This window comes from Sarcophilus harrisii, chromosome 6, assembly GCF_902635505.1.
Source record: "Sarcophilus harrisii chromosome 6, mSarHar1.11, whole genome shotgun sequence".
In the NCBI taxonomy this organism is placed as follows: Eukaryota; Metazoa; Chordata; class Mammalia; order Dasyuromorphia; family Dasyuridae; genus Sarcophilus; species Sarcophilus harrisii.
Window position 1 is genome coordinate 208594813 of NC_045431.1, and position 25431 is coordinate 208620243.

Sequence of the window (25431 nt, forward strand, 5' to 3'; positions counted from 1 at the left end):
AGGGCCTTGGGGGAAGGTGAGATTGTGTTGTTTGTATCCTGGCATCTGCAGTGCCTACAAGGAGTAAATGCTTGTTGAATGAAACTTAACTACATTAAAATGAATGACAATAATAATGAAGAGATAAGTTTGGTTTGGCACATGTTGAATTTGGGATATCAATGACCATTTAAATTGAGAAGGATTACAACTGTTAGACATTTGTTGAGTTTGGGGCTCAGGATAGAGGTTAAGGCTGGAGATAATAGAATTGAGAATCATTTTCATAGAAGTGATGGTTGAAGTCACTGAATAAATAAATAACTGAATAAGCAAACATTTATTGAGAGTATGTTATGTGTCAGGCACTGTGTTAAAGACAGAGATACAATGAGATTGCCTTAAAAAATGAACAAGTATATAGGGAGAAGATATAGAGGTTTAAGAATTTTGAAATCCAGAATTATATGACATACTGAAGCAAAGGAAATGAAAGTTCCATGAAAAACAAGGGGGCTTAACAATGTGAGATATTGCTGAGACCTCCAGGAGAAGTTTCTTCATGCACTTCTTAGCTGCGAATTTCATTTGCTTTTCTTTTTACTGAGATCTTGAATTCTCCATTACATCTAAGTTGAAAGAGACATTTTGATAGAGTGATTGGACAGAAGTGAGTGCATGAAGAGTGTGAGAGTGCTAATATCAAAGTGATTTTTTTCAACAAGTTTCTACAAGAAAGAGAAGATGAGACATTTACTGGATGAGTTAGTGAGTTGGAAGGGTCAAGTGAAGATTGTTTTTAAGGTTTTGGGAGACTTGAACTTTTTGTAGGCAGAGGTGAAGTAGCTGATGGAGAATGAGATTGAAGACATTTTTATTAAAGCTTTTTATTTTCAAAACATATACATGGATAATTTCCAACATTCATCCTTGAAAAATCTTGTGTTCCAGTTTTTTTCCTTCCTTTCTCCCCATTCCCTCCCCTAAACAGCAAATAATCCAATATATGTTAAGCATGTGCAATTTGTCTATACGTATTTCCACATTTACCATGCTGCACTATAAAAATCAAATCAAAAAGGAAAAAAAATGAGAAAACAAAATGCAAGCAAACACCAACGAAAGGAGTAAGATACTATTTTTTGTGATCCACACTCAGTGCCCACAGTCTGAGATTGATGAAATTAAAAGAAGGGGGGATGATAAGATTCTGGGGAATGCAATAAGGGATAAGGGTCAAGGATATAGGTAGAGAGACACTGCCTGAGTTAGATGTTGAGTAACCATTTTTCTGAGTCAAGAGAGTGGGAGATGTTGCTGAGAGTTTTCAAGAAGAAAGGTAATGGAAGCATCTGTCATCAACCTGCCTCAGTCTTAGTGAAGTGGGTTAAGTACTCTTCATTGAAGAATATGTTCGAAGCAGTCATTATATAGCATGAGATAGAGGGTCAATAAATGTAATGTGGAAAGATTATCACACATCGAAGGCCAGCTGAGGCAAGCTATAAGAATTCCTAGTGATACATAAATAACCAGGTTGGGAATTGACTCACTGGACAAATCTGATGCTAGGAGTTACTGAAGGATCTAAAAGTAATTGTTGATGTTGCTCCCTCAGATGTGGTTTCAAGGCTCTGTGGTCCTTTGTAGAATATTCCCCTACCTCCATTCCATCTGTTATTTGTTATGTTTCTGTCAGAGAAAACACTTAGCTCATTGGACGGTATATTAGTATTCTAATGAGACTCATCAGCTTCTCCTTTGGTTCTGCCTCAGTTGCTTTTGGGTTATTAGTATTTAGCACTTAGGATTGTCCCTAGTGGACAATAAAATGACAAAAAATTAACCAACAAGATGAAGGCAAGGAGAGAAAAAGAAAACCTGTAATCTTTCAAGAACTAAAGATATTGCAAATTCCACTTGCTCTTTCTAATGTATCTTTCTATTTGCCCTGTGCTGAAGAGCCCCAAGCAAATAGCACCTATTTCCCCCCACACTCCCCAGTGTTACAACCACTGTTTAAATGTATCTGAGCTAGGCGGCAATGCTTACTTTTCTCCTTTGAGCTATGGCTGTCTTTATAGTAACTCTGATATTTCCATCTACAGGATTTATGAGCGAGTGATAGACCCTCCGGAGACCAACCTCCCCCCAGGAAGTAACTTATGGCTTGGGCAGCGCAACCAAAAGCATGGCTTGCTGAAAGTAAGCACAGATTTTTTTAAAAGATGTGTGTGTGTGTGTGTGTGTGTGTGTGTGTGTGTGTCTTCCCAATGAGCCCTTATTTTAATTTATTAAAAATGTTTTATCGATGCCTTCAACAAGCTTCCTTACTCCTCCAACTGAACCCCAAGATGTAACAAGGAAAAACTGCTATTACAATGATCATGTCTGACAATTTATCTCTTGTGAGCCTCTGTCTGTTGACCAAGATATGGGATATATTCCTCATTATTTATTATCTAAAATAATTATAAAGTCTTCATGCACAGCTTTTCATTTACATTATTGTAGTCACGATGCATATTTTTCATCTGTTTCTGCTTATTTCATATTGCAATGAGGAGGGAATAATCTGTACCAGTGGAGAGACTACTTATGTCAATCAGGTTAGAGAGAAGGCTGTAGCTGGGGATGCTCTGCAATAATTATGATTAACATTCACAGAGCATTTCAAAGTTTGCCAAGTACTCTACATAGATTTTGTGATACGAACCTTGCAATCATTGTGTGAGGTAGGTATTATAGGTACCATTATACCCACTGTACAGATGAATAAATTGAGACTTAGCAAAGTAAATGGATTGTCTACGGTCACACAACAGATATAAGCAGTACATTTAAACTTAAACTTTTTTTTTGCTTTAAGTTGTTCAGCACTGTAGCATTACCATTTCCTTTAGAAGTGGACCTCCTCATATATGAGACATAATGTTGCCTCTACACTTCTTCCTTGCTCTTTCCTCGGTACAGTTGAGTTTTACCCTAGATTCTCATGCTAGAATGGGTGCTATTCTTTTCCTCTTTCTACCAGAGATCTGTGATCTGGAACTGGAGAGTAAGTGACAAAGCTATATAAGGATCACACCCGAGCCTGGGACTATTCATTCCCTTGCATACACTCTAGGAGCACTGGGATACTCCATGCTGACTCCTGCTCAGACTCTGTCCCCAGTGCCCACAGATCTCTCTGTTTCACTGTGATTTTCTCCTGGGATTTCCCAATCATGATCCAGTCTGCTGCTTTCTAGATCTCTTTGGAGGAGTTTGGAGGGAGAGTCTGCTGCATTTTCCCTGCTACTTCACCATCCAGGCTTGACTCCTCCTCTTCCTCCCCCCACCAAGATTTCTTTATTGAATTCCAGGGATATGCATGGTACTATACCAAAAGTAGAGTGAGGTTGGGAGCTTGCACGTAATTTAGCCAGAGGAGACAAAAAGAGACAAAACACTCACATTTAAAACAGTTAAGTAACAAAGTTGCTCCCAGCTCTAAGAATCTAGGATTTCTCATGAATACAAAGCAGCGGATGATTAAACGGAGGAGTAAGTGACACAGATACTATGTACAATATAAGTTTAGAGCAGAAGAGATCACTGTGGGTAACAGTGGATGAGGGAGCCCTTGTGGAGGAGGCAGAATGGACCAGGACCCCATGACCTTCTATCTTTATTTTTTCAAAGAAACCTGATGGATTTTAGCGGGAGTAGCTTGTTCTGTCTGCCCATAGGAGCAATGGAAGTATGGCATTTTGACGACTGTGACCCATCAGCAGAATCATCTCTTGTTTCCCAGTATTTCCTCAGGTGGAGTCTCATTGAGATTGTTTCTCTGTGAAGGCGATCTTCAGCTGCCAGTTTGTCACATTTCTATTTCTTTTTTTTTTCTTGATACAACTTAATTAGCTCATTAATAATGAGTTGTTTTCTACAATGTTGGATGAACAATGGGATCATTTCATGTTCATAAGGAAGAAAAGTAAATCACATCCTTACCATTTGAAATGAAAGCTTTTTCTTGTACATAATCACTATTTCTGGATGGTGCAGTGGGAAAAAAAAGTTTTTTTGAAAGTAGAAACCCTAAGTCTGGCTTTATTCCTTATTAGGTATGAATTTTGGTTAAATCATGTAATGTCTTTGTATCCCATTTCCTCAAGTCTAATATGTGAAGAAATAGGAAAAGAAGATCAGTAAGTTCCCTTCTAGATTTATATCTATGATCTTATGATTTACCCTCCTCATTTTTCAATCCTGTTTTTCTTCCTCAAACTCTCTCTTTTCCTGCAGAATCTCCTCCCCATTATGTTATATCAACTCCTAATCATCTTGAGGGCGTAGAGATTTGGTCCCTCCTATCTGTTCCTCTTTTTATTCCCCAAGAAGTATCCTGTTTTCTCTAGATGAGAGTTGCAGCATCCCTCCAGCTGCTATTTGTAACACAGAAAATTCTTTTCATGTCTGAGGGACCATAGTTTTCCTATTTTATCAACTTTATTGTTCTGGATCTAAAAGTGCTTGTGGTATATTTTTAGGTTAAGATAGCATTGCTCTATGTTTTAAATAGTAACAAAAGACTTCATAGGCAAAATTAAAGCAGAAAAAAATCTACACCCATTCAATATAATTTCAACTTTCTGGTGCATTCTTATGGATAATGCAAAAAAAAATTATTACTGATTGAAGAGCAGAGGATATGAGCTCAAACTTAGTACCATTCAGAAAATTTCCCAATATTAAGTAATTCCTGTCTAAGACATCCAAAGACAATCTGGGGATTTCTTCCAATCAAAACAGAATTCATCTGAAGAAACAGCTGGTGATAGTGATAGACTTATCTGCATTTTTAGAATGTCATAGTTTTTCCATTATCAAGATGGTTGACTACCCACTCAATTTCCCTTTGATGCATTCAGTGCCTAAGCTGATTATGCAGTTACAATTTTAGAGGAGGAAAAGGGGAAGTCAAAAGGCAACCATGGACTGCAGCAAGCCAGTGAAACCCTCTATTGCCATATGGTTTGGTATGGCAATTGAGACAAGGCCATAACTGTTGATCACTGAAGAGAGTTGCTGTACAAAAGCCTTTTCCCATCATGAGTACATTTTTTAAAGAGAGATGAGCAAAAAAGGTAGTTCCAACCTCTGTTAAACTGGAGTTCAAAAGCCGTCCCTTACCTGGACTTCATTGATGTCTCTAACAGCTGAGCTGTCACTGAGAAGTGAAATTGATGGCATTATTTTCTGCTACAGCTGTTGTTTTTTACCTCAGCTGCTTCCTATAATTCTGCAGATGGTAAACATATGGTTATAGCCACATCGGAAAAGAAGCTCGATTGGATTCACCCATTTTTAATTCTTTTATGTAGAAATCCAAAGTCGGAGAACTCTGGGATCTTATACATTTGGAAATTAATATTTCTGTGCATTAACACTTTGGAAACAGCAGGGTAGCTAATGATATGTTAATGAGTTGCCAGTTTTTATTGATCATAATGAAAATAGACAAGTGCCTTTCTTGGCTTTTATGTATGCCAGAATATTTTATTAACTGTCTTCAGGGCAGAGATACATAATTGGTTGCATTTTTTAGATCCTACTTGTGGATTTCACAACTCTTACTTTTTGTTGCTCAATGCAGAAGCCCGGGTCTTTGCCAGTTTATAAACAGTACACATCTTCATCCATATATTTACATGCCCAGCAGGATACCCCCGCCCCTTTTTCCTTTCAAGGCAATTTGTTTCAGTGTTTTAGCACCAAAAAAGTGAACCATTTTCTTCAGTGTAAACAGAGATCTGCAGGGAAATAAGAGCGTTAAAAAAGAATTAGCATTTGTTTGGTACTAAAGCTGTGCTTGCATTTATATTTGAAGACTCTGGGTATTATTATGAGTTCTTGCCTAATCATAGTTATTTCATACATAGGAGTATCTTAATAGCATAATTTGATAATCTTTATGTGTGTGTATATTGTGTGTGTGTTTTGTGTGTGTGTGTATCTTCTTCTTCTAACTGCAAAATAGGGAATTTTCTAGGAATTGTGGGAACAATGCACATGAGTTTCTTGAACATTAAAAACTCATAATGGGCCACTTACCTATTCTAAGTCGATTTCTCAATGCACCATTACCCAAAAGAAGACTGTAGTGGGGAACAACAGGTGAATTGAATAAAGAAAAGATAGCAACCTGTTTCTTCTTGGCAGGATGCCACCTTATTAACAACCAAACCTCAGTAATTTAGACACCCCTCATTAAGGATTTGTGACATTTCAGGATGCTAGGATGGGCTGAAGTCAAATACTGCACCATTGTTGGAATATAAAAAAGGCTCACGGAGCAAATTGATAGAATAGACAAGAGTGCAAAGAAGGCTTTAATCTATCATTTATTTGTGTGTGTGTATGTGTATACACACACACATACAAACTCAACCATTAGACTATTTTTAAGACACTTTCACAACTGTTTTTCCTTAATAGTTTCTTTTGTTTGTAAGTAATTGAAGTTTTAACTTTAGTTGTTTTTCATCTACACATTAAAGAAATGTCTGAACTACTGTCTGGTAAAACTTTATAAGACCATACTAGTTTCATTGGGAGATCTGCGTCCCTTCAAGGTGAGATGAATCACAATGTGTTCTCCCTTTCAAGAGAATGATAAAGTTAGGAATATGAAAAAATATGACTGCATTATATACAGATAGCATTTTCATTAATTCTAATATGTGCCTAATTTTACTAGATTTATACAAAGGATTGGCAAGATTATTAATATTTTCTTCTAATCACTTGATATCTTCTGATAAAAAGCTTTAAATTTTGTAAGTATTTTATGAATTATTTTATCCTTATAACAATTCTAAGAGGTTGGTGGTACTATTATACTCTTTGTATGGATTAGGAAACAGAGTCATTAAGGTTAAGACTGGGTTTGAATTCAGGTCATCTTGACTTCAGGTCAGTTCTCTCTTCACTGTGCCACTTTCCTGCCCACATTGGCCAAAGGGATTTATAGAGATCATAGCTTCATAGATGTAGAGCCGGAAGGAATGAAATGGATTATCTTATTCAACCCCAGGTCTGGAGTCATGAAGATTCATTTTCCTGAGTTCAAACCTGCTTACTAGCTTACTAGCTGTGTGACTCTGAGAAAGTCACTTAACTTTGCCTCAATTTTGTCATTTGTAAAATATTAGAGAATGGAATGGCAAACCACTTTTTTATCTTTGCCCAAAAAACCTTAAATAAGGTAACAGAGTTGAACATGAAAGGTTGATTGCAAAACCAACTCAACAATAATTTGATTATATTAGAGTTGTATTTTATGGCTTTGAAGTTGGAATATGCCTTAAAGATTCTTTAGTTCAATCTGCCACTTTCTAGATATTTATAATAATTATATGTTTGTATAAGATTTTATGGGTTTTAAAACATTTTATCTTGATTAAATCATTTGATTTTTAGGAAAATCCTGTGAGGCAAGTACAACCTCATTTTATTTATTTTCCCCATTTTATGGATAAGGAAACCAATGCGCAAATTGTGAGCTTTCCCCAAAGTATTCCAGAGAATACTAGGAGAACTAGTACTCAGAAGAAATAAAATCTAGTATCTAGAACTTCTGATACCAAATACAGTGCCACATTGCTGTATGTTATGAATAAAGTTAAATTAGGGGAAAATAAAAGAACTGATTTCTTTTTTTAAAAATCAGTTATTCTATGAAGCAAATGGGTATGCTCCAGACACATCCTAATCTGCAGAAATCTTAAATTTCCCTCTTTCCCTGCTTCCTTCCCTCCCTTCAAACTTTTCTCTTTCTCTCTCTTTTCCTTCTTTCCTTCTTTCTTGCTTCTTTCCTTCTTTTCTGATACATCCCAAACTACAGAAATCATAAATTTCCCTCTCTCCCTCCCTCCCTCATTCCTTCCCTCTTTCCCTCATTCTCCCCTTCCCCCTTCCCTCCTTCCTTCCTTCTTTTCTTCCTTCCTTCCTTCCTGCCTGCCTGCCTTCCTGCCTTCTTTCCTTCCTTTCTGCCTTCCTCCCTTCCTCCCTCTCTCCCTTCCTCCTTTTCTCCCTTCCTCCCTCTCTCCCTTCTTCCTTCTCTCCCTTTCTCCCTTCCTCCCTCCTTCCCCCACCCTTCCCCCTCCTACCCTCTTCTTCTTTTCTCTCCTTCTATACCCTCTCCTCCCTTTCTCCTTCCCTCTCCCTCCCTTCCTCCCCTTTTCACTTCCTCCCTCCCTCTCTTTTTCCCTCCCTCCCTCCCTTTTTGTGAGTGTGTATCTATTTTATGAGCTTCTCATATGCAAGAAGGAGTTGAGGTCCCCAGAACAGTAGTGACCGGTAGAAGACACTGGATGGTCAGTATCCTTTTGTCCACATGTGCGGCCCATCTATACAGCACTAATGGGCCATCATTTGTAATGAAGTCACTGGTGTCATTGAAAACCAATAAACACTAATGTCCTTCTAAGCTGACCTCAGTTTCTGAGTATGAGGCAGACTTCTTTGGACTTTCTTGTATAGGAATGGCCTTCTCTTATTTCTGCCAACTGTGTGAAGAATGGATGTATCCCATCTCAAGATAATGTGGCCCATTTTAAAAAAAAAAAAAATTGGTTCTTTCCAACCAGTCCTGGATTTCTCTACCTCCCCGATAAAAGAAAGTCTCAGAATTTGACATCTACTGGTTGTGTGCCGCGGGGCAGGTCACTTAACCTCTCTGTGCCACAGAAATCTCTCTAAGACTATAATTTACATATCGGGTATTAATATTAACAAAGTAGGAAGATACTAAGACCTATCTAACATTAAAACTACAACCAAGAACTTCTGAAAAGGCTGTCCTGTTATATTCTGTTCTTTGATGGTGCCCTTTCACTTTCTCTCTCCCTACTAAGATTTTGTGCTTGAAGAATAGTTGAGGCTTATACTGTTATTAAATTTGGAATTATGGGAATTCCCATTCCATGGACTTTTCCAGAGACCTTTTAGCTGTTATTAGCTAAAAGGATCAGAGAATCATTAATCTTGGGCTAGAAGTGACCTCAGAGGTTTTTTATTACAACATTCTTATTTTTACATGTGGAAATTGTGATCCATAGAAGTTGTGATTTGCCCACACTTGTTCAAAGATAGGACTTGAACCTACATTCTCATTCTGGAGCCAGGGCAATACACAGGCATCTTCTTAGGGGGCCTTAAAAGTCATTTGGTCCAGCTGGGTAAGTGACTTACCCTGGGTAAGTCACTCAACTTCTGTGTGTGTGCCATTTTTCTCATCTCTAAAATGGGGATGATAAGAGCACCTACCTCCCAGAGTTGTTGCAAGGATAAAATGAAATAATATTTGTAAAGTACTTTGCAAATCCTAAAACACCATATAAATTCTCTGGATCTTTTCATCATCATCATCATCAGTTATCATCATCATCATCATCATCCAGAAACAGAATCTGAACTCCTAGACTAATGCCTCCCCAATACCATGTCATTCTAATGTCCTGAAAAGGGCACTTGTCCTTTGGGAGAGTTAGTTTGTTTGGGGGCAGTGGAGGAGCATTAGTCTTCCTAGAGAACACTCAAGATCTAGTGTTGATTGGCCCTTCTAATGTGCTAACCAGCAAGAATGAATTAATATTAAAAAGCACTGCGGAGGGCTTCTTACAATAGTTATGTTGTTTCCTCTCATCATAATCGTGAACACTATCATCCTTGAGGAAGAGGTTAATAGAGATATAGTTTCAATGAATAAGGTGCTGGGATTTTGTTATCTCTATTAATAATTCCAATTAATATTTTAACCTAAAATAACAAGCAGGAAGCAGCCTTTGCTGATTACCTTCTGCTGTTTTAGGAAATGAGCACATAAATGTTAAATGTTACTCCCTCTGAAGGACTTGCAATACTATCTTGAGCCTATATTTTATTTATAAGTTAAGCTCAATATTCTCAACCAGCTTCCATGTCTTCCATCTGTTCTGTAATATTCTTCCGTAAAATGTGGGAAAAAATCACATATTTCAACTTGGAATAAAAGAAACCCAAAAGCCAAATCAATATTTTCATTGCAAAATAGCAATCCTGATGAATTTTGCCTTAAATTAGAATCCTTCTCTTAATACAAATTGTGGAAGCAGAGCAATAGACAGCTTCTAGTTTGTAGCAAGATGTTGAAGAAATCTTAATTCACCAGCAAATTCCAAATTATATTTTTTGATAAACTGAGGAGCAAAGAGATTGTTAATGGAGTTCTCTCCATGTATAATTTTATTTCCTGTGTTTTACGCCCATATATGTCTATCATCCCTCTCTCCCTACTGTTTAAATAAGCAACCTCCAGTCCTCCAATCACATGTCAGTCTCAGCTAATGTTCAGGGATGATAAGGGACTTTTCATTGAATTCTTTTTGATTAGAGATCAAACCTTATCATCTTTACTAATGGAATATTGGTACCACAAACTTCATTAGTGCTAACCACTGAGAATTGGCAATGGTCTCCCTAAACATAGTGAACATATAAATATTTCAAGGAGGAAAGTAGTTTGGTTTGGGGTTCTAATCCTAGGGGATAGGTCCAACTCTACTATTCAGTGAAAAAATTATGGTTTTCTAAAAATAATGACTTTTTCAGTTACTCTAAATGATTGATTTTGGAGTTGTGGTACATAAGTTAAATTTCACTAAAAGAACATGAATTTGAATCCCGGTTGTGTTACTCTTGACTAGTATGATCTTGGACAAATCATTTATTTACTCTGGGACTCGGTTGCTCACTTTTGGAATATGGGACATAACCTCTAAAGTGCTCTTCAAGCCTAGAAGGTATGATCTTACAATAACATTATTTTAATTGTATGACTGCAATATATATATATATATATGTATATATATATATATATATATATATATATAATCAGCTGTTTCTTTTGTTTTAAAGGGTGTCATTCAAGATGTGAAAGTCATCTTTATGCCAAATGGATACATAACACAATGTCCTAACCTGAATCGCAGTAAGTAGCAGCTTGTTGACTTGACAACGTGCAGATTTCAAAATGGCTTAGATTCTATAAACATGGTATTTTTAGGCCAACAGCTAAAACCTAGCTATATTGACTTTTTGTTGTTGTTGTTGTTGAGGCAGTTGAGATTAAATGACTTACCTGGGGTCACACAGCTAGGAAGTATCTGAGATCAGATTTGAACTCAGATCCTCCTGACTTCAGAGCTGGTGCTCTATCCACTGCACTACCTGCCCTCTATGTTGACTATTAAAAACTATAGAGATAATGTTTTTAGAGGAATATATTTATTTTAGATGCTTTATCCACTTTTAAATAGCACATTGCTAGTGCCAAAAATTATGACTTTAGTTGTTCCAAAATACATGTCACACACCTACCTGAAAATCTCCAGCAGCTCTTTGTTACCTCTAGGATAAAATACAGAACTCAATTCTGCCACAGTCTGTCTGCCACCTCTCTTTCTAGTGTTTTTCCATATTTTCCCTTCATGAACACTATATTCAAATCAAAGTAATCTTTGAAAAGTTTTCCCTGCATGATGATACTCTGTCTTGTCTCATGCCTTTGCAGTCCATTTGTTCCAGTATGTTCATTATATATAATATATATGTATGTATTTTCTAGTTTGTTTGAGTATACAGCTCAGAAATTATATCCAGTATCTTCTGAATACCTCCCTTATTTCCTTGCCCCAAAAGAGCTCTGTCCACCTTATTTGCTACAGATTTGGTACTTACTAGTTTTTTGCACTTATTAGGTTCCCATGGTAAGTTCCCCAAAGAAAAGGACAATTAACTTTTTTTCTTTGGGTTCTCAGCACTGAGCACAGTACCTGTTTTGTAGTATTGATGCTTGACACATATTTTTTGATTTACGTTGGATCCATTTTCCTTCTGTAAGGTTAATAACATTTCTAGTTCCCCTATTCTTGTCTGTCAACAAAAAGTTCCAGATTTGAAATCCCTGTTTCCACTTCAGTTTTTAATCTGTCTCTATTCTGTTTTTGTCTCTAAATGTCTCTATTTCTTCCTCTTTGTAGTTTTCTTTCCCCCCCCCTCTCTCACACACACATACATGTCACTAGGAAACTAAGTAAATGCTGTTTTTCTGTTTCTTCACCATATATTGGCTCTGCATTGACATATATGTCTCTATTTTCTTTATTGAGCATGTCCAACCTGCAGTGATTTCTTAAGCCTGGTGCAAGGGATAATGGATTTGCAAGAGCTTTTGGCCAAAATGACTGCCAAAGTAGGTACCTGAATTTTACTTGTGCTATGTCATTCCATTTCTCATTCCTATCTGGAATTAGATGGATATGTTATAATGGAAACATTTATCGTTGGCTTCTGCAGTATGTTACTATAAAAATGGTTTATTCTTACTTACAATAGGACTACTGGTAGTAAACATAACCATTTGCTTCTCTAATGCAACTGGGTTTTATCAGAATGTTTATTTGAAGAGTGTTTGGGAAGCAATATTTATTATGTCTAGTTCTATAATCCAAGAGTCTTTAGATAGCGTAAAGAGGAATGTAGATAGTGATTATTAAGGAGGAGAAGGTAGAAACCAGTATAGTGTTATGTAGTCAAAGTTACTGTTGCTTGTCAGCTGATGCTCTCTGGAAATGAGATTAATTCTCAAATAATCAAAAGGAGCAAGATTTATTTTTATGTATATGTATAAAAACACCTATGGAAAGTCATTTTATCACTACTGTGGATATCATAAATAATAACTCTGTCAACAGATAAAATGGTGAAGGGAGCAGATTTTATCTTCACATGCATCCAATCCTTTGTGTATCTTTTCTTTCTTTTTAGCGTTCCCTTTGCTTAGCTGGTCTCCCTTTCTCCAGGCAGTTGTCTTATTATGACTTATCTCCTTTTCATATATTTTTATACTTTGAAAGTTTCCCAATCTATCTAATTTGAGTCCTCTCACCATTTTTTACAGAGGTAGGGAGTTAAATTATGTATACAGAGAATTCTATATATCATCAAATTCAAGTGAGAAGGTTTGCTGGATTATTTTACTGAAATGCCTCACCCCCCATCTTCTTTGTTGAGGATGTCTTTCTTGGTAGAGGAGGAGGATGGGATATATGTATAAATGAAGGTGATATTAAAAAGACAAATAAAATATTATATTTTAGATATATTACTCTTTCTGGAAATATATGTAATTTAGGAGAAATTAGTAATTACTATGCAGGAATGAATTAAGAAACCATGATATGATACAAGAATGTTGATTTTAGAGTTGCAGAACATGAGTTTAAGTCCTGACCTTGAGATTTAGTGCCTGTATGATGTTCCTTGGGATAGCAATAAATTCTTAATACCTCAGTTTCCTCATTTATATAAAAGGGATTGAACTAGATGGTTACTGAGATCCCTTCTATCTCTAGAGCCATAAGCCTATGATGCCAAGAGAACTATTCTTAGGTAAGGATGGAACAGATTTTCTAGCACACGAATCTTGCTTTATGCTACTTCTCAAATCTTTTCATATAGATATTTTTCTTTCTACCGATTAGAACTGTGCTTATTAACAATTCTGGTGGACATTGTGTGATATGATGATAGGATCAGACATTGAGAGATGGAAGGAACTTTAGAAGTCATCTATCCCATTTCACAGTTGAGGAATTTCATTTCAGTTCATAGAAGAAGAATTGAGACCCCAAGAAGTTAAAGGACTTCTCTGATGTCATATAAGTTACAAAAGCATGATATGAATATTGGTCCTTTTACTCTATTCAGATAGTCTTTCCACTGCACCATACTGCCTCCATTTGTGTGTGTACATATATAGGTGTGTTCTTACCTATGTTGGTCGGTAGAATGGTTATACCAGAAAGTAGTAATGCAGTAGTTCACTGTTTGAAACCATTTTAGGTTATTAAAGCACCTTATTCATTCATTCATTTATCATTTATTCCTTCATTTATTTATTTATTTAAATTTTTTATTGATGCTTTTAAAAACATTGCCATCATTTTCTTAAACATTCCTCCAATATAACTATATAATATAAATATATTAGAGCAGTAAATAAATAGCATCATACATTCACCATATCTGGCAGAATGTGCTTCATTCTGCATCTACTGTTTACTACTTCTTTTCTGATTGGAGAGAAATATATTTCATCTTCAGTCCTTGGTACATAAGCTTGACTATTGCATTAATGTAAGTTCCCTTGAGATTTAATATTTTTTCCTTCTATTAAACTTTGTGTGGTTTCTTTGTGTACTGTTTTCTTGGTTCTGATTATTTTCTTAAATATTATTTCAGTTAGTTGGATCAGGAGAGATGGTAGTGGTTTACTATACCTATGAAGTTACAGTTTTAACACTCCTTCATTTCCCCCAAATAATTAACTTATACATATTTTACAAGTATTTTTTCAATTCATTATTTCCCTCATGCCATAATATTTGATTTTGTTTATATATAATATGTTGTTCAACCATACTTCTAGTGATATGTATTGCTTTTGTTCCAAGTTTCTTTTGACCACAACAAGAGTTTCCATAAATAATTTGGTGTATAATAAATATCACACTATTTATCACAATGAGTATCATAAAATCTCACTTGATTGGGAAGATTTAGGGTATTCATATAGTGAGTTTAATAAAAGGTTAAGTATAAGCTCCTTTCTGTGTCTGTTTTTGTTGAAAATTCTCCTCAAACCGAGTTAGTTTATTCTTCTGTCTTCGAGAGCCAAGGCTGGAGTTTATAAATGAATCTGTGTGTCTTTCCTTCGCTTCTAATGTCATGACATCAAAAATGCACATTTGATCTCATTTGAACCTCCCAACAACTCTGTGAGATCTCTTCTCAAGCTATTGTCAGCCCTGCTTTACAAGTGAAAAAACTGAGGTTCAGAGAGGTTATACTAATTTATTAAAGTTCATTTGTGTGGCTAAGCCCTTGGAGGGAAGAAGTGAGTAGATTTGACCAAAGAGTCTTAAATGGGCTTATCGGTAGGAGACTGGACTCTTGGCTTTTTTATGGTCCTGATATGGGGTTTATGTTATTCACATCATGAACCCTTTTGGCAATCTTCTGAAAGTTATGAACCCCTTCTCCAAAGAATGCTTTCAAATGCAGAAAATAAAGAGTCACAAAGAAAACAAATTATAGTGAAATACTTTTATCAAAATATTAAAGAAAAAATGAGTTCATAGTTCTTAAGGTAGGAAACTGCTCTTTTATTTTAAGTGCTAAGTTCCTTAGATAGACTCATGGTCTTGCTCTTGGAGAACATATACTAGTACACAATTTTCCAGGTCTTGTGTGTGTGTGTGTGTGTGTGTGTGTGTGTGTGTCCCTGTCCCTAAATAAACTAAGGTCTCCCTAGATGATACCAAATATTTAATCAATCATGGAGTCTTTTTTTCTATTTTAGTTTTGATGTTTTCAGTTTTTTAGACATAGCCTGAGAATAATAGAACCATGTAGAGAAAGGCATTTGTTATAACTACCATCTTCCTAGCACTGTTATTTAGATATCAATCCATTGTGGACCTCAGCTGGAAAACAATTGAGTTGGACCTAAGATATAATATTTCTGAGAAAGTGAGGATTTTATAAAGGCAAAACTTGTGCCATTAGTCCCTGTCTACCTGAAGCTATGGCTAATTCCCTGCTGTGGGGTACATCATCCCCATAGTATCTGTAGAACTTTGTATTGGGTAGGTTAGTACTGTGACTGTCAAGATCAATTTAAGACTTGTGCTTAGGTTGATGAAACAGTTTCCCTGTGTGGGTCTGTCTTGTTTTAAAAACCACACTGCATTTGTAATCCTTGCTGGTACATCAGCTGTTTGGCAGGATTTTCTGGAAAGACAGAATATTTCAACACATGCAGCACACACACACATCGAGAGAGAGAGAGAGAGAGAGAGAGAGAGAGAGAGAGAGAGAGAGAGAGAGAGAGAAAGAAAGAAAGGCAGGCACATGGACTGGTCCTGACCACCCCTGAGGCTTTAAGTATTAGCTTTTTTGCTGATGTTACCTGTGTAAATGTGAAAAAGTGCAATTATTTGGCTTCCTGATGCATCGCCTACATAGGTTTCCATTATCTATTGTCTGGAGCAGCTTGGTCTCCGTGCTGTTAATTATATTTTAGCTCCCTACCACATTTGAGGAATAAGAAACATGCCATTCAGGTTCAGGTGATTATAAGTTCCTGTTCCCCAGCTTAGGGAATGCCCTTTTTTTTCTTCTTTTGTATTGGTGAAAATGCTGCTTTTTCTTCTTTTAGCAATGCACCCCAGATGCCATGTTGTGCTCCATAAGTAGGGTACATTGCATCTAATTGTGGGGCATGTACAAGTTGAAGCTTTTTAAGCCCCTCCTTTGTTGTAGTTCTAACTCTCAGCCTACATCTGTCTCTGTGACTTCAGAAAAAATGAGCATTTGTTCCTTAAGTATGTATTTTGTGTCAGCCATGGCTTGGAGAAAGTGGAAGGAGGGTACTCGGGCCCTTCAAGGCCAATCAGGAGAACATGCACTGGAAAGGGGTGGAACGGAAAATGAGTTGGAAAGAAGGGAAATGGAGAGAGAAGATGGCAAGAAAAGGGGAGAAGTGTCTGTACTTTTGATCCCTTTGTCAAACACAAGTCTTCCAACAACTTTCTGAGTGAAAGAAACACATGTAAACTCAGCCAGTGGCAGCTTTTTTGGATGACAAGAAAGGGAAGGGAAGTGGTACTCTTGAGTCATCCCTTTCTGCAGAGGGATGCTTGATGAGCCATGCAGAACACTCATACCTCCTGGCCCCTATAATAGTGGAGTCACTGTAATGGGGGATGTGAAATGAGTCGAACCCTAAATAAAGATCCTGGATGGGGGGAGGAGGAGGGAACAGCATGCTGCAGTGACAAGTATATGCAGATCAATGTTCTCCCTCCACATCATTAAGCTCTCCCTGCCAGAGGATTTGGGAGTGTCCTTGGGGAAGGTTGATCTTAATGGGCCAGCCTGGCAGCAAATGTGGTTTAGAATGAAAAACATTCTTCTTGAAGGGTTAATTAAGACTTGCTTGCTAAATTTAGAAGAGGTGGGCAACCCTAGGGAAGATTAAACTGAAGGTAACTCAAACATTTGTCCAATTGATCTGATTATTTTTATTGTTGAGTCATGCAGTAGGGTAGAGCCTGAAGAAGGATCCTGCAGGCTGGCATTAAGCCATTGGTCTAGAAAGGGTCCATGGGCTCTAGGAAACTTGTGGGTAGATTTCAGGGAATCTTTCAGTTTAATTGAAAAATATTTTGGTAGCCATATTCTGTTATATCAATTAAATTCCTTTGTAATTTTATGTATTTTATTTTATTTATTTTAAAACATTGTTTGGAGAATGGGTCAGCTTCACTGGACCAAAGTTTCTTGACCTTCAGCCCATGAACTTGGCTGAGGAAAAATATATATTTATCTGAATTCAGTTACTTTCCTTTTTAATTCTAAATATTTAATGTATGCATTTTAAATCATTAATCTGAGAAGGGTTCTTTAGGCTTTACTATACTGCAAAAAGGGTCCCTGACACATTAAAAGATTTGCACTAGACAGCCAAAGAGTTAACATAAAAAAGGGTAAAGAATTCATGTTCTTAGGGATCAAGGCCTTCATCTGATACTCACTAGCTAAGTGATCCTAGCCAGGTCACTTAACCTTTCAGTGCTTCTTTCAGATGTAAAAGAGGATTGTTGATTTAGTGATTGGCAAATTTTAAAGCCCTGTAGAATTGGGGATTAAGTTAAGGACTAAGAAGAAGGAAACTAGTAAACCATCTGTAGAACCTGGAGAAGGAATTTGAGTTGGTTAACTTGGAGAAGAGAAGATTTAGATGGTCTGGCTGGTTGTCTTTTAGTATTTCTTTTCTTTCTTTCTTTTATTTTTTGGCTGAGGCAATTGGAGTTAAGTGACTTTCCCAGGGTCACACAGCTAGGAAGTATTAAATGTCTGAGGCCCGATTTGAACTCAGGTCCTTCTGACTTCAGGGCAAGTGCTCTATCCACTGTTCAACACTGTCTTGTGCAAGAGGGATTTAGAATATTCCTATTTGTTGTCCCAGAAGGCAGAGCTAGGAATCAGTGGATGGAAATGGCGATAAGCGAAATTTAGGTTTGATTGAAATAAGAGATTCCTATCAATTAGAACTATCTAAAAGTGTAATGGGATGATCTTATTTGCTAAAGGTTCTTATTGGAAACTCTCAAACCAAGCCTAGATGAGCAATTGTTGAGAATGTCACAATGACAATTCATTTGGAAATTCACTTGGATAAGGGGTCCATTGAAGGTTTTGCTAGCTCTGAAATTTTGTGCAAATTTCTCAGGCAAGAGACAAGTGTTCAAACTCATGAAATATTTTTTTAGCTGTCTTAAGAGGTCAGCGTATCATCAAGAATGTTAACATCTTGAGGTGGTTTTCAGGCACAGGGAAAAAGAAGCAGTGTTGTTAACTCAAATTTTGCTTCCATTATGTTTCTCATCCAAGTCCCTATTGATAAATGAGAACCTCTGCTCACATACACAGATATTCTCTGGAGGTGCAATATTGAGTTTTGCAAAATTGGAAATTTGCCTTCTGAGGGCAAGGAATCCTAATATGAGCCTCCTTCCAGCTTCCCCTTTTCTTTTTACCCATTATCAGTATCTCAACTCAACTCCTAAACCTGGTAATCAGGAAAACAAAAACTGGAAGCCTGGGAATTTCTTGATTATTTTTGTTTAAATCTTTGACAAATCTATTTATGCAAATCAAACAGCACTTAGAATGGCATTTCAGCTTGCAACACATTTAATTTTGAGGCTTTCATTGTTTCACAGAGCTCAATAGTGATTTTTCAATTAAGCTTAAAGGTTTAACACAATAGAAGATTTCTCCTTCCTTTCATACAACAGATGCCAAGTAAATAACATTTCAAAGGGGGAGGGTGGAACCCACCACTACAACCCCTTTCCTCAGATCTATTCATTGACCTCTCAATCTGAAAAAAGCTTCACTGCAGTCTGTCTTTGAATGTGTATCGTTAGGGATGAATTATTTAATATATGGTTGCATAGATAAAAGTACAGAGAGTGCAGATTTGGAGATGTAGATTTGAAAGTGTTATCTATTTTGTATCTCTGTCCATTCTTTGGAGGGAAGGTATATGGTATGTAAATACCTTTTTAAAATGAATTTGTTGTATAAATTTATGATGCCAGAGACAGAACATATAATTTTCCTTGATTTACAGTTGCTTTTCTCTTATTGCTATTACAAGATATAACAAAAAATAGAAAGTAAGATTAGAAATTAAGCATGTTTGAAAAATTGGCTTTAGTTTAATGCTGTTTTCTCTTGGCTCACTGTCATTGCAAAAATGGGAAATCTGGATTTTAAATATTAGTAAGAAAGGCTAAATTAAAACCAGAATCAAAATGCTGAAAGGAAAAGAAAGACTTTTGAATAAGTGATTGATTTCTATTGTGGTTTGGTGTTGAATATTGCCAAATGTTGTCAGTATTATAGATCCCCTTAGAATAGCCTGAATTTCCATTTCTTCTAGGTGAGATGAATTTTCAACGTCTGGTAGGGTTTCATTCCCAAAATAGTGACCTTTTTCAAGTGCCCCAATGCTGGAGAAACAGATGCAAGAGCCAGTCAAAATATTAACAGTAAGATATATATATATCTCCTCCCCCCCTTTAAAAGTGATGTCTTTCGATCCAGGAGATCAGGCTGTTTTTGAGAAGGTTACAAGTCTATTCTGACTTCCTTCATTATTCAAGAGAAGGAATGAGCACATCATTATTTCCTGTGAAGCTCATGGAAAATGGAATTATTCATCTTTTCCTGATTTTTTTCTTTTTTTCCTCCTAAGGCCTGAGATCACTGGCGATTATATTTGGCAGTTAGGATCATAGATTTATGAAGAAGTATGGGCCACTCATTTCCTATAGAGTTTAGTAAGACTGGAGAAAGGAAACAGAGTAGGAGAATGTTTATGTTTTCTTTCCCTTTCTTCTAATTTTTTCTGAAGATTGAGATTACTGATTCTGAGATTTGAAGTGTTGGAAGAAAGAAACAAAAGCTTCCAAAATGTGTTAAACCATTGTGAAAGTATGAGCAAGAATGACGCGAGATTGAAAAGGCATGAGTGTAGGAAATATCAAACTAATATCATCACAGATTGATTGGAGCTTTTGAGTACTTAGAGACAGATTATTTAGAGGGAGTTATCATTGGCAAATAGCACTTGAATAGGAAGTTTTGGGTAGTCTATTTACAAATACAAATTAACGTATCAGTGTCATTAATACCAGTCAGATCAAGTTCTGGTTGAAGACCTCATTTTGGGATGATGCAATGCTGGTTCTCATGCCACTGAAACACAAGCATTGGTAGGTGGGTAGGCTTAGAGTATGGCATGGAGAAAATTATATCTGTTGTCAGAGAAGCAGCTCAGCAGTTTAAGTTGGTCCTCACTAGTTTAGCTATAGGGGACTAAATTCTTTGACCATCTTAATTTTCTGTATGTATTTATTTTATTTTTCCCTTTTAATTTTAAAACGAAAACTATTGAGAACAACGAATGAATATATTTTAAAAAGTTTGACATTATATTCAAAGTTCATTGTCCTCTACCTCTGCCGAAAAAAAAGTGAATTGAAATATTTATCTCTCATTGAGGTTCAGCTTGGTCTATGTAATTTTGAAGTATTTAGCTTCAACTAAAATAAAATATATTAATAAGTCTCTCATGGAAGTTTTGTTGGGCATGAGTATGAAGTGAATAAACAGGGCTTTTAAAATTATATTTAGATTTTGTTTATAAAGTCATTATGCTCATTAGGATAAATATTTGAGAAGACCATCTGGGTTAGAACCTCACTTAAGGGAAATCTCTTGATAATGAACATCATCATGGTAGAAGTTCTATTGGCTGACAATTGATTTGGGATATTTTAAAATTGGGATTGGGATATTGATCAAAGATCACAGAATTTTCCTGGGCAGGGCTTCTTAAGTTTTTTCCACTTGTGACCCTTTTTTGCCCAAGAATTTTTTACATGAATCTGGGTAGATTGGTATGTAAAATAGTATATACAAAAAGAACATTTATTAATAATAAATCATAATTTCACAATCTCCACATTTTAAGTTATGTGACCTCATATTGGGTTGTGAAGCTTAAGACGTTTCATCCTAGAGTACTCTAAAGCTAGTTAGTTAGGAAATAAAGAATACAGGAAAACAGGAAATAAAGAATATATTCTTAATCAGTAGGCCAAGGAAAATATCTGGATCTTTAGTAAAAAAATATTTTCTTTCAAACCATAGCAGATTCAATTCTGGGACTAAAGGAAGTAGGACAATAGCATCATTCTCCCACTACTGGGAGAATGAATTTTTATCTTGAAAAAATGGCTGTGTTTAAGCAGGATCTAGAAATGATCCTCTGGTGAATTGTTTAAAGAAATTTCCTCTTGTCTATGGGCATTCTATTCCTCTCCTTCCCTCCTTTTGGACAATATAGCATATTTCTGGGAATATGAATTTGAAAAGTCTTAAACTTGTGTTATAGGGAGGGGGAATGGGAACACTGACTTTTTCATCCTTTCCCTACTTATTTCTCTGCAGATTCCCTCTGTGCTGGAACAAAAGCTAATTTTATTTTTTAAAAACATGGCCACTTGATTAAAATGGAGTGATGATGATGGTGGGGAGAAGAAAAGGGAATAAGCATTATTAAAAATATCTGGCTCTTTAGTAAAAAATATTTTCTTTCAAACCATAGCAGATTCAATTCTGGGACTAAAGGAAGTATGACAATAACATCATTCTCCCACCACTGGGAGAATGAATTTTTATCTTGAAAAAATGGTTGTGTTTAAGCAGGATCTAGAAATGATTCCCTGGTGAATTGTTTAAAGAAATTTCCTCTTGTCTATGGGCGTTCTATTCCTCTCCTTCCCTCCTTTTGGACAATATAGCATATTTCTGGGAATATGAATTTGAAGTCTTAAACTTGTGTTATAGGGAGAGGGAATGGGAACACTGAGTTTTTCATCCTTTCCTTACTTATTTCTCTGCATATTCCCTTTGTGCTGGAACAAAAGCTAATTTTATTTTTTAAAAACATGGCCACTTGATTAAAATGGAGTGATGATGGTGGGGAGAAGGAAAGGGAATAAGCATTTTTTAAAGTACCTGCTGTGTGCCAGGCGTGGTGCTAAGAGCTTTTTTCAACTTTTATCTCATTGAAATGGGGAAGTAAAGGTAAAAAAGAGAAGATGAATAGAAGTGCACCAGTGTTCATGATTATATTGCCTGTAAACATTTTAATGAGTACTCGAGAATACATTCATTATGAGTGCTTCAGTGTGTGGTTTGAACTGAAAGTACACAAATTTATGAACACCCGTGAGGTCCCTGAGTTACAGTTTAATGTCTCATTTGGTGCTCATTAGACCATGGAAGCCAATATGTCTTCAATTTAGACTGATTTCACCTTGTGTAACAAAAATTAGATCCTGTTAGAGAATGGTGAATGGTTTGAGTTTTCTTCTTTCTCTTTCTCTCCCTCCCTCTCCCTCCTTCTCCCTCACCATTTTTGTATTGGCTATGTGAAAAACCTTGCAAGTGAATCATAGAAATTACAACTAGCAAACTTTGGTTTACAGCTGAATTATGCAGAAACGAGGCTCAGTCAGTTGGAAAACTGCCATTGTGAGAAGACCTGTCAAGTAAATGGACTGATCTATCGAGACCAAGACTCCTGGGTAGACGATGATCACTGCCGGAATTGCACGTGTAAAGTAAGACTCTTTGAAAAAGCACATTTAAAGGAGAGAGGACTAATTATGGTATAATCCTGGCTCTTGAAGACATATGTTAACTCTGAGAATTATTATCATCTTTTTTTGTATGCACCCACTAGCAATTTTGAATGATTGTTAAGAAATGTTGGAAATTTTTTGCCTTAAAAAATGTGAATCTTCAGAAGATAAAATTGACTTTCCCTTGACAGCAGTCTCTCACTTGTCCTAATTATATCCTTGAGAAGCTTGTTGTTTCGGAGTGGGAAGTAGGGAAATGTCTTTTTTTGGGATCAGATTTAGAGATTTGTTTCATTCATCATAAAGTTGGGAGTAATAGAGAAAGAGCATTGTACTTGAAGCCAGGAACACCTGGGTTTGAATGTGTAACAGACAGAACCTAATTGTCTGACCCAGGACAGAACATTTAACCTTCTGAGCCATATTTTTCTCATCCATAAAACAAGAACAGTAACGTCCCTGATGTCTTAGGATGATTGTGTGGGTCAAATAAGAATGAAGATAAAACATTTTTGCAAACTTTAAAGTAGTATGGAAATTCTATTATAATTAATAGCTACTTTCCCATTTAAGATACTAATTATAACTTTAATTGGCTTCCCAAAATGTGTCCTCCTCTTACATAGTGACAGCTGTGGCCTCTTTAGTTAGGATATAAAAATTGGAAGGAGTTTTAGTATGTAAAACTTGTCCCACTGAAATTATTTGATAAATATCTGTAGAATGTCATTGTTTGTCCAGGAAAATACAAAACTGGTTGTTAGTGCCTTGACAATGATTGACAGTCTACAAAGGGTTCTATTTATGCTCTTGTAAAAATGGCTTTTGTTTTCTATCTAATTTATTTGTCCTGAGTGGGCATGTGGGATAAAGTCAATGATGTATATCAGGAAAGTAACAGAGGTGGCTTGAATTCAGTCAGGTTGCAGAAAAGGCTCTCTTTTTCATCCAGGAATAAATTTAAAACTTCTAACATTGCTTTGATTTCTCTGAAGTTTCTGGGATGAAGATTTGGGTCTTTAAAAACTAACCTCTCAAGTACCTTTTACATTCCTCCTTTCTATTTCCATTCCTTTTCTGTTGCTTTGTTTTGTGAATTTTGTTTTATGTTTGTTTATATCTGTATATAAGGATAGAACTTATCCTTAGATCCAAGATACTCATTTTAGAAAGCTTAATTTGTTGATGCAAATAATCTTGTCAAAGGTTCACATTATTCAAATGTGCCTTGCATCTTTCCATTGGGCCGGAATCAGTTACTGTGTTTTTCATAATTACAACTTTGAATCATGTGAATTCAAATATGTGACCTCTTCATGGGACTGATTACTCTCATTCATTGAAACCTAGATATAAGTCAAAGAATTGGTCACTTTAAAAATGTGAATCTGATTCTGCATTCTACTCCTAAAGCCTCTCACCTCTCTGCTGAAAGGTGAGAGAAATATTTTGAGTCACAATAGAGTTCTATTGCCATTCAGTGTCATTATCCCTTATACAAGGGATGCCCAAAGTCTTACAGTGGTTTAATACTTCAGGAGTGTAAAACTGCACTAAGACTTGGAATACATGGGTTATTATGGTCATTGTGAGTCATTTTCCTGGCTCTGTTCCATTCATACCAGTCTTCCCTGCTTTGAATCTTCTCTCTCTGTTCTTTCTCAGAGTGGAGCGGTAGAATGCCGGAGGATGTCCTGTCCCCCTCTCAACTGCTCTCCTGACTCACTCCCTGTCCATATTGGAGGCCAGTGTTGTAAAGCTTGTCGCCGTGAGTATGAGCTGGGATGAAGAGTTATTCGCATGTTTCTATTAATGGTCAGTTTGTGGTCTTTTCCCACTCATCCCTTATGTTGAATAAGCACAGGTAAAATGGATCAAAAACAGTTTAAATAAAAATAAACATATGATAATGCCATAAATTAATTTACTAGTAGGAGAGATAGTGTTGAAGCACTCTGGGGTCATTTTTTTTTTTTGAAATCTAGACAACATACTATACCTAGGATTGTCCATCTGGCAAATGAACAAAATTACCAGCTTTTTTTTTGTTTTTTGTTTTTTTGTCTACACTGGGAGAACTGCATATCATGGCCAATCTTTCCTTCTTTCTGTTGCTCTCATGTGACATTCCATCTGCTGAAGTTCCTACTTTTGCACACACTGGTTCCATTGCTCAGTATTCAGAATGTTTGCTCCTGCTTATTAGGAGAGTTTGGCTTCCTTTAAGTTCCTGCCAACTGCCGAGTTCTACATGTAACCTTTTCTGATTCTCTCATATCTTGTGCCTCCCTTATTCCAAAATTATTTTATTTTGATTTTCTGTATATTTTATTTTTATTTGCATGTGAGCACATGCTCACTATATAGAATGTCAGCTCCATGAGGGCAGAAACATTTTCATTTTTTTATGTCTCTAGCACTTAGCACAATGCCTGGAACATAAATATTTAATAAATAAATAAATAAAAATAAGAAAGTTAATAAATTGATTAACTGTGGAAATCACAGCTGCATAAAACCCACTGCCAAATGTTAAGTTTGTGCACAATAGAATGGTGTAGTAGAAAGAGCATTA

General features: G+C 36.2%; 1 protein-coding gene across 2 annotated transcripts in view; it reads left to right on the forward strand.

Moving 5' to 3' along the window:
* The window catches only part of NELL1 (neural EGFL like 1), an 842535-nt gene that overhangs the window by 152235 nt on the left and 664869 nt on the right, over window positions 1-25431 (forward strand). For both annotated transcript variants that reach the window (XM_031941958.1, XM_031941959.1), the window contains exons 5-9: window positions 2088-2184; window positions 10924-10996; window positions 12177-12259; window positions 22701-22835; window positions 24522-24624. In XM_031941958.1, coding sequence (XP_031797818.1) covers window positions 2088-2184; window positions 10924-10996; window positions 12177-12259; window positions 22701-22835; window positions 24522-24624 — 491 coding nt within the window. The remainder of the gene's footprint in view (window positions 1-2087; window positions 2185-10923; window positions 10997-12176; window positions 12260-22700; window positions 22836-24521; window positions 24625-25431) is intronic.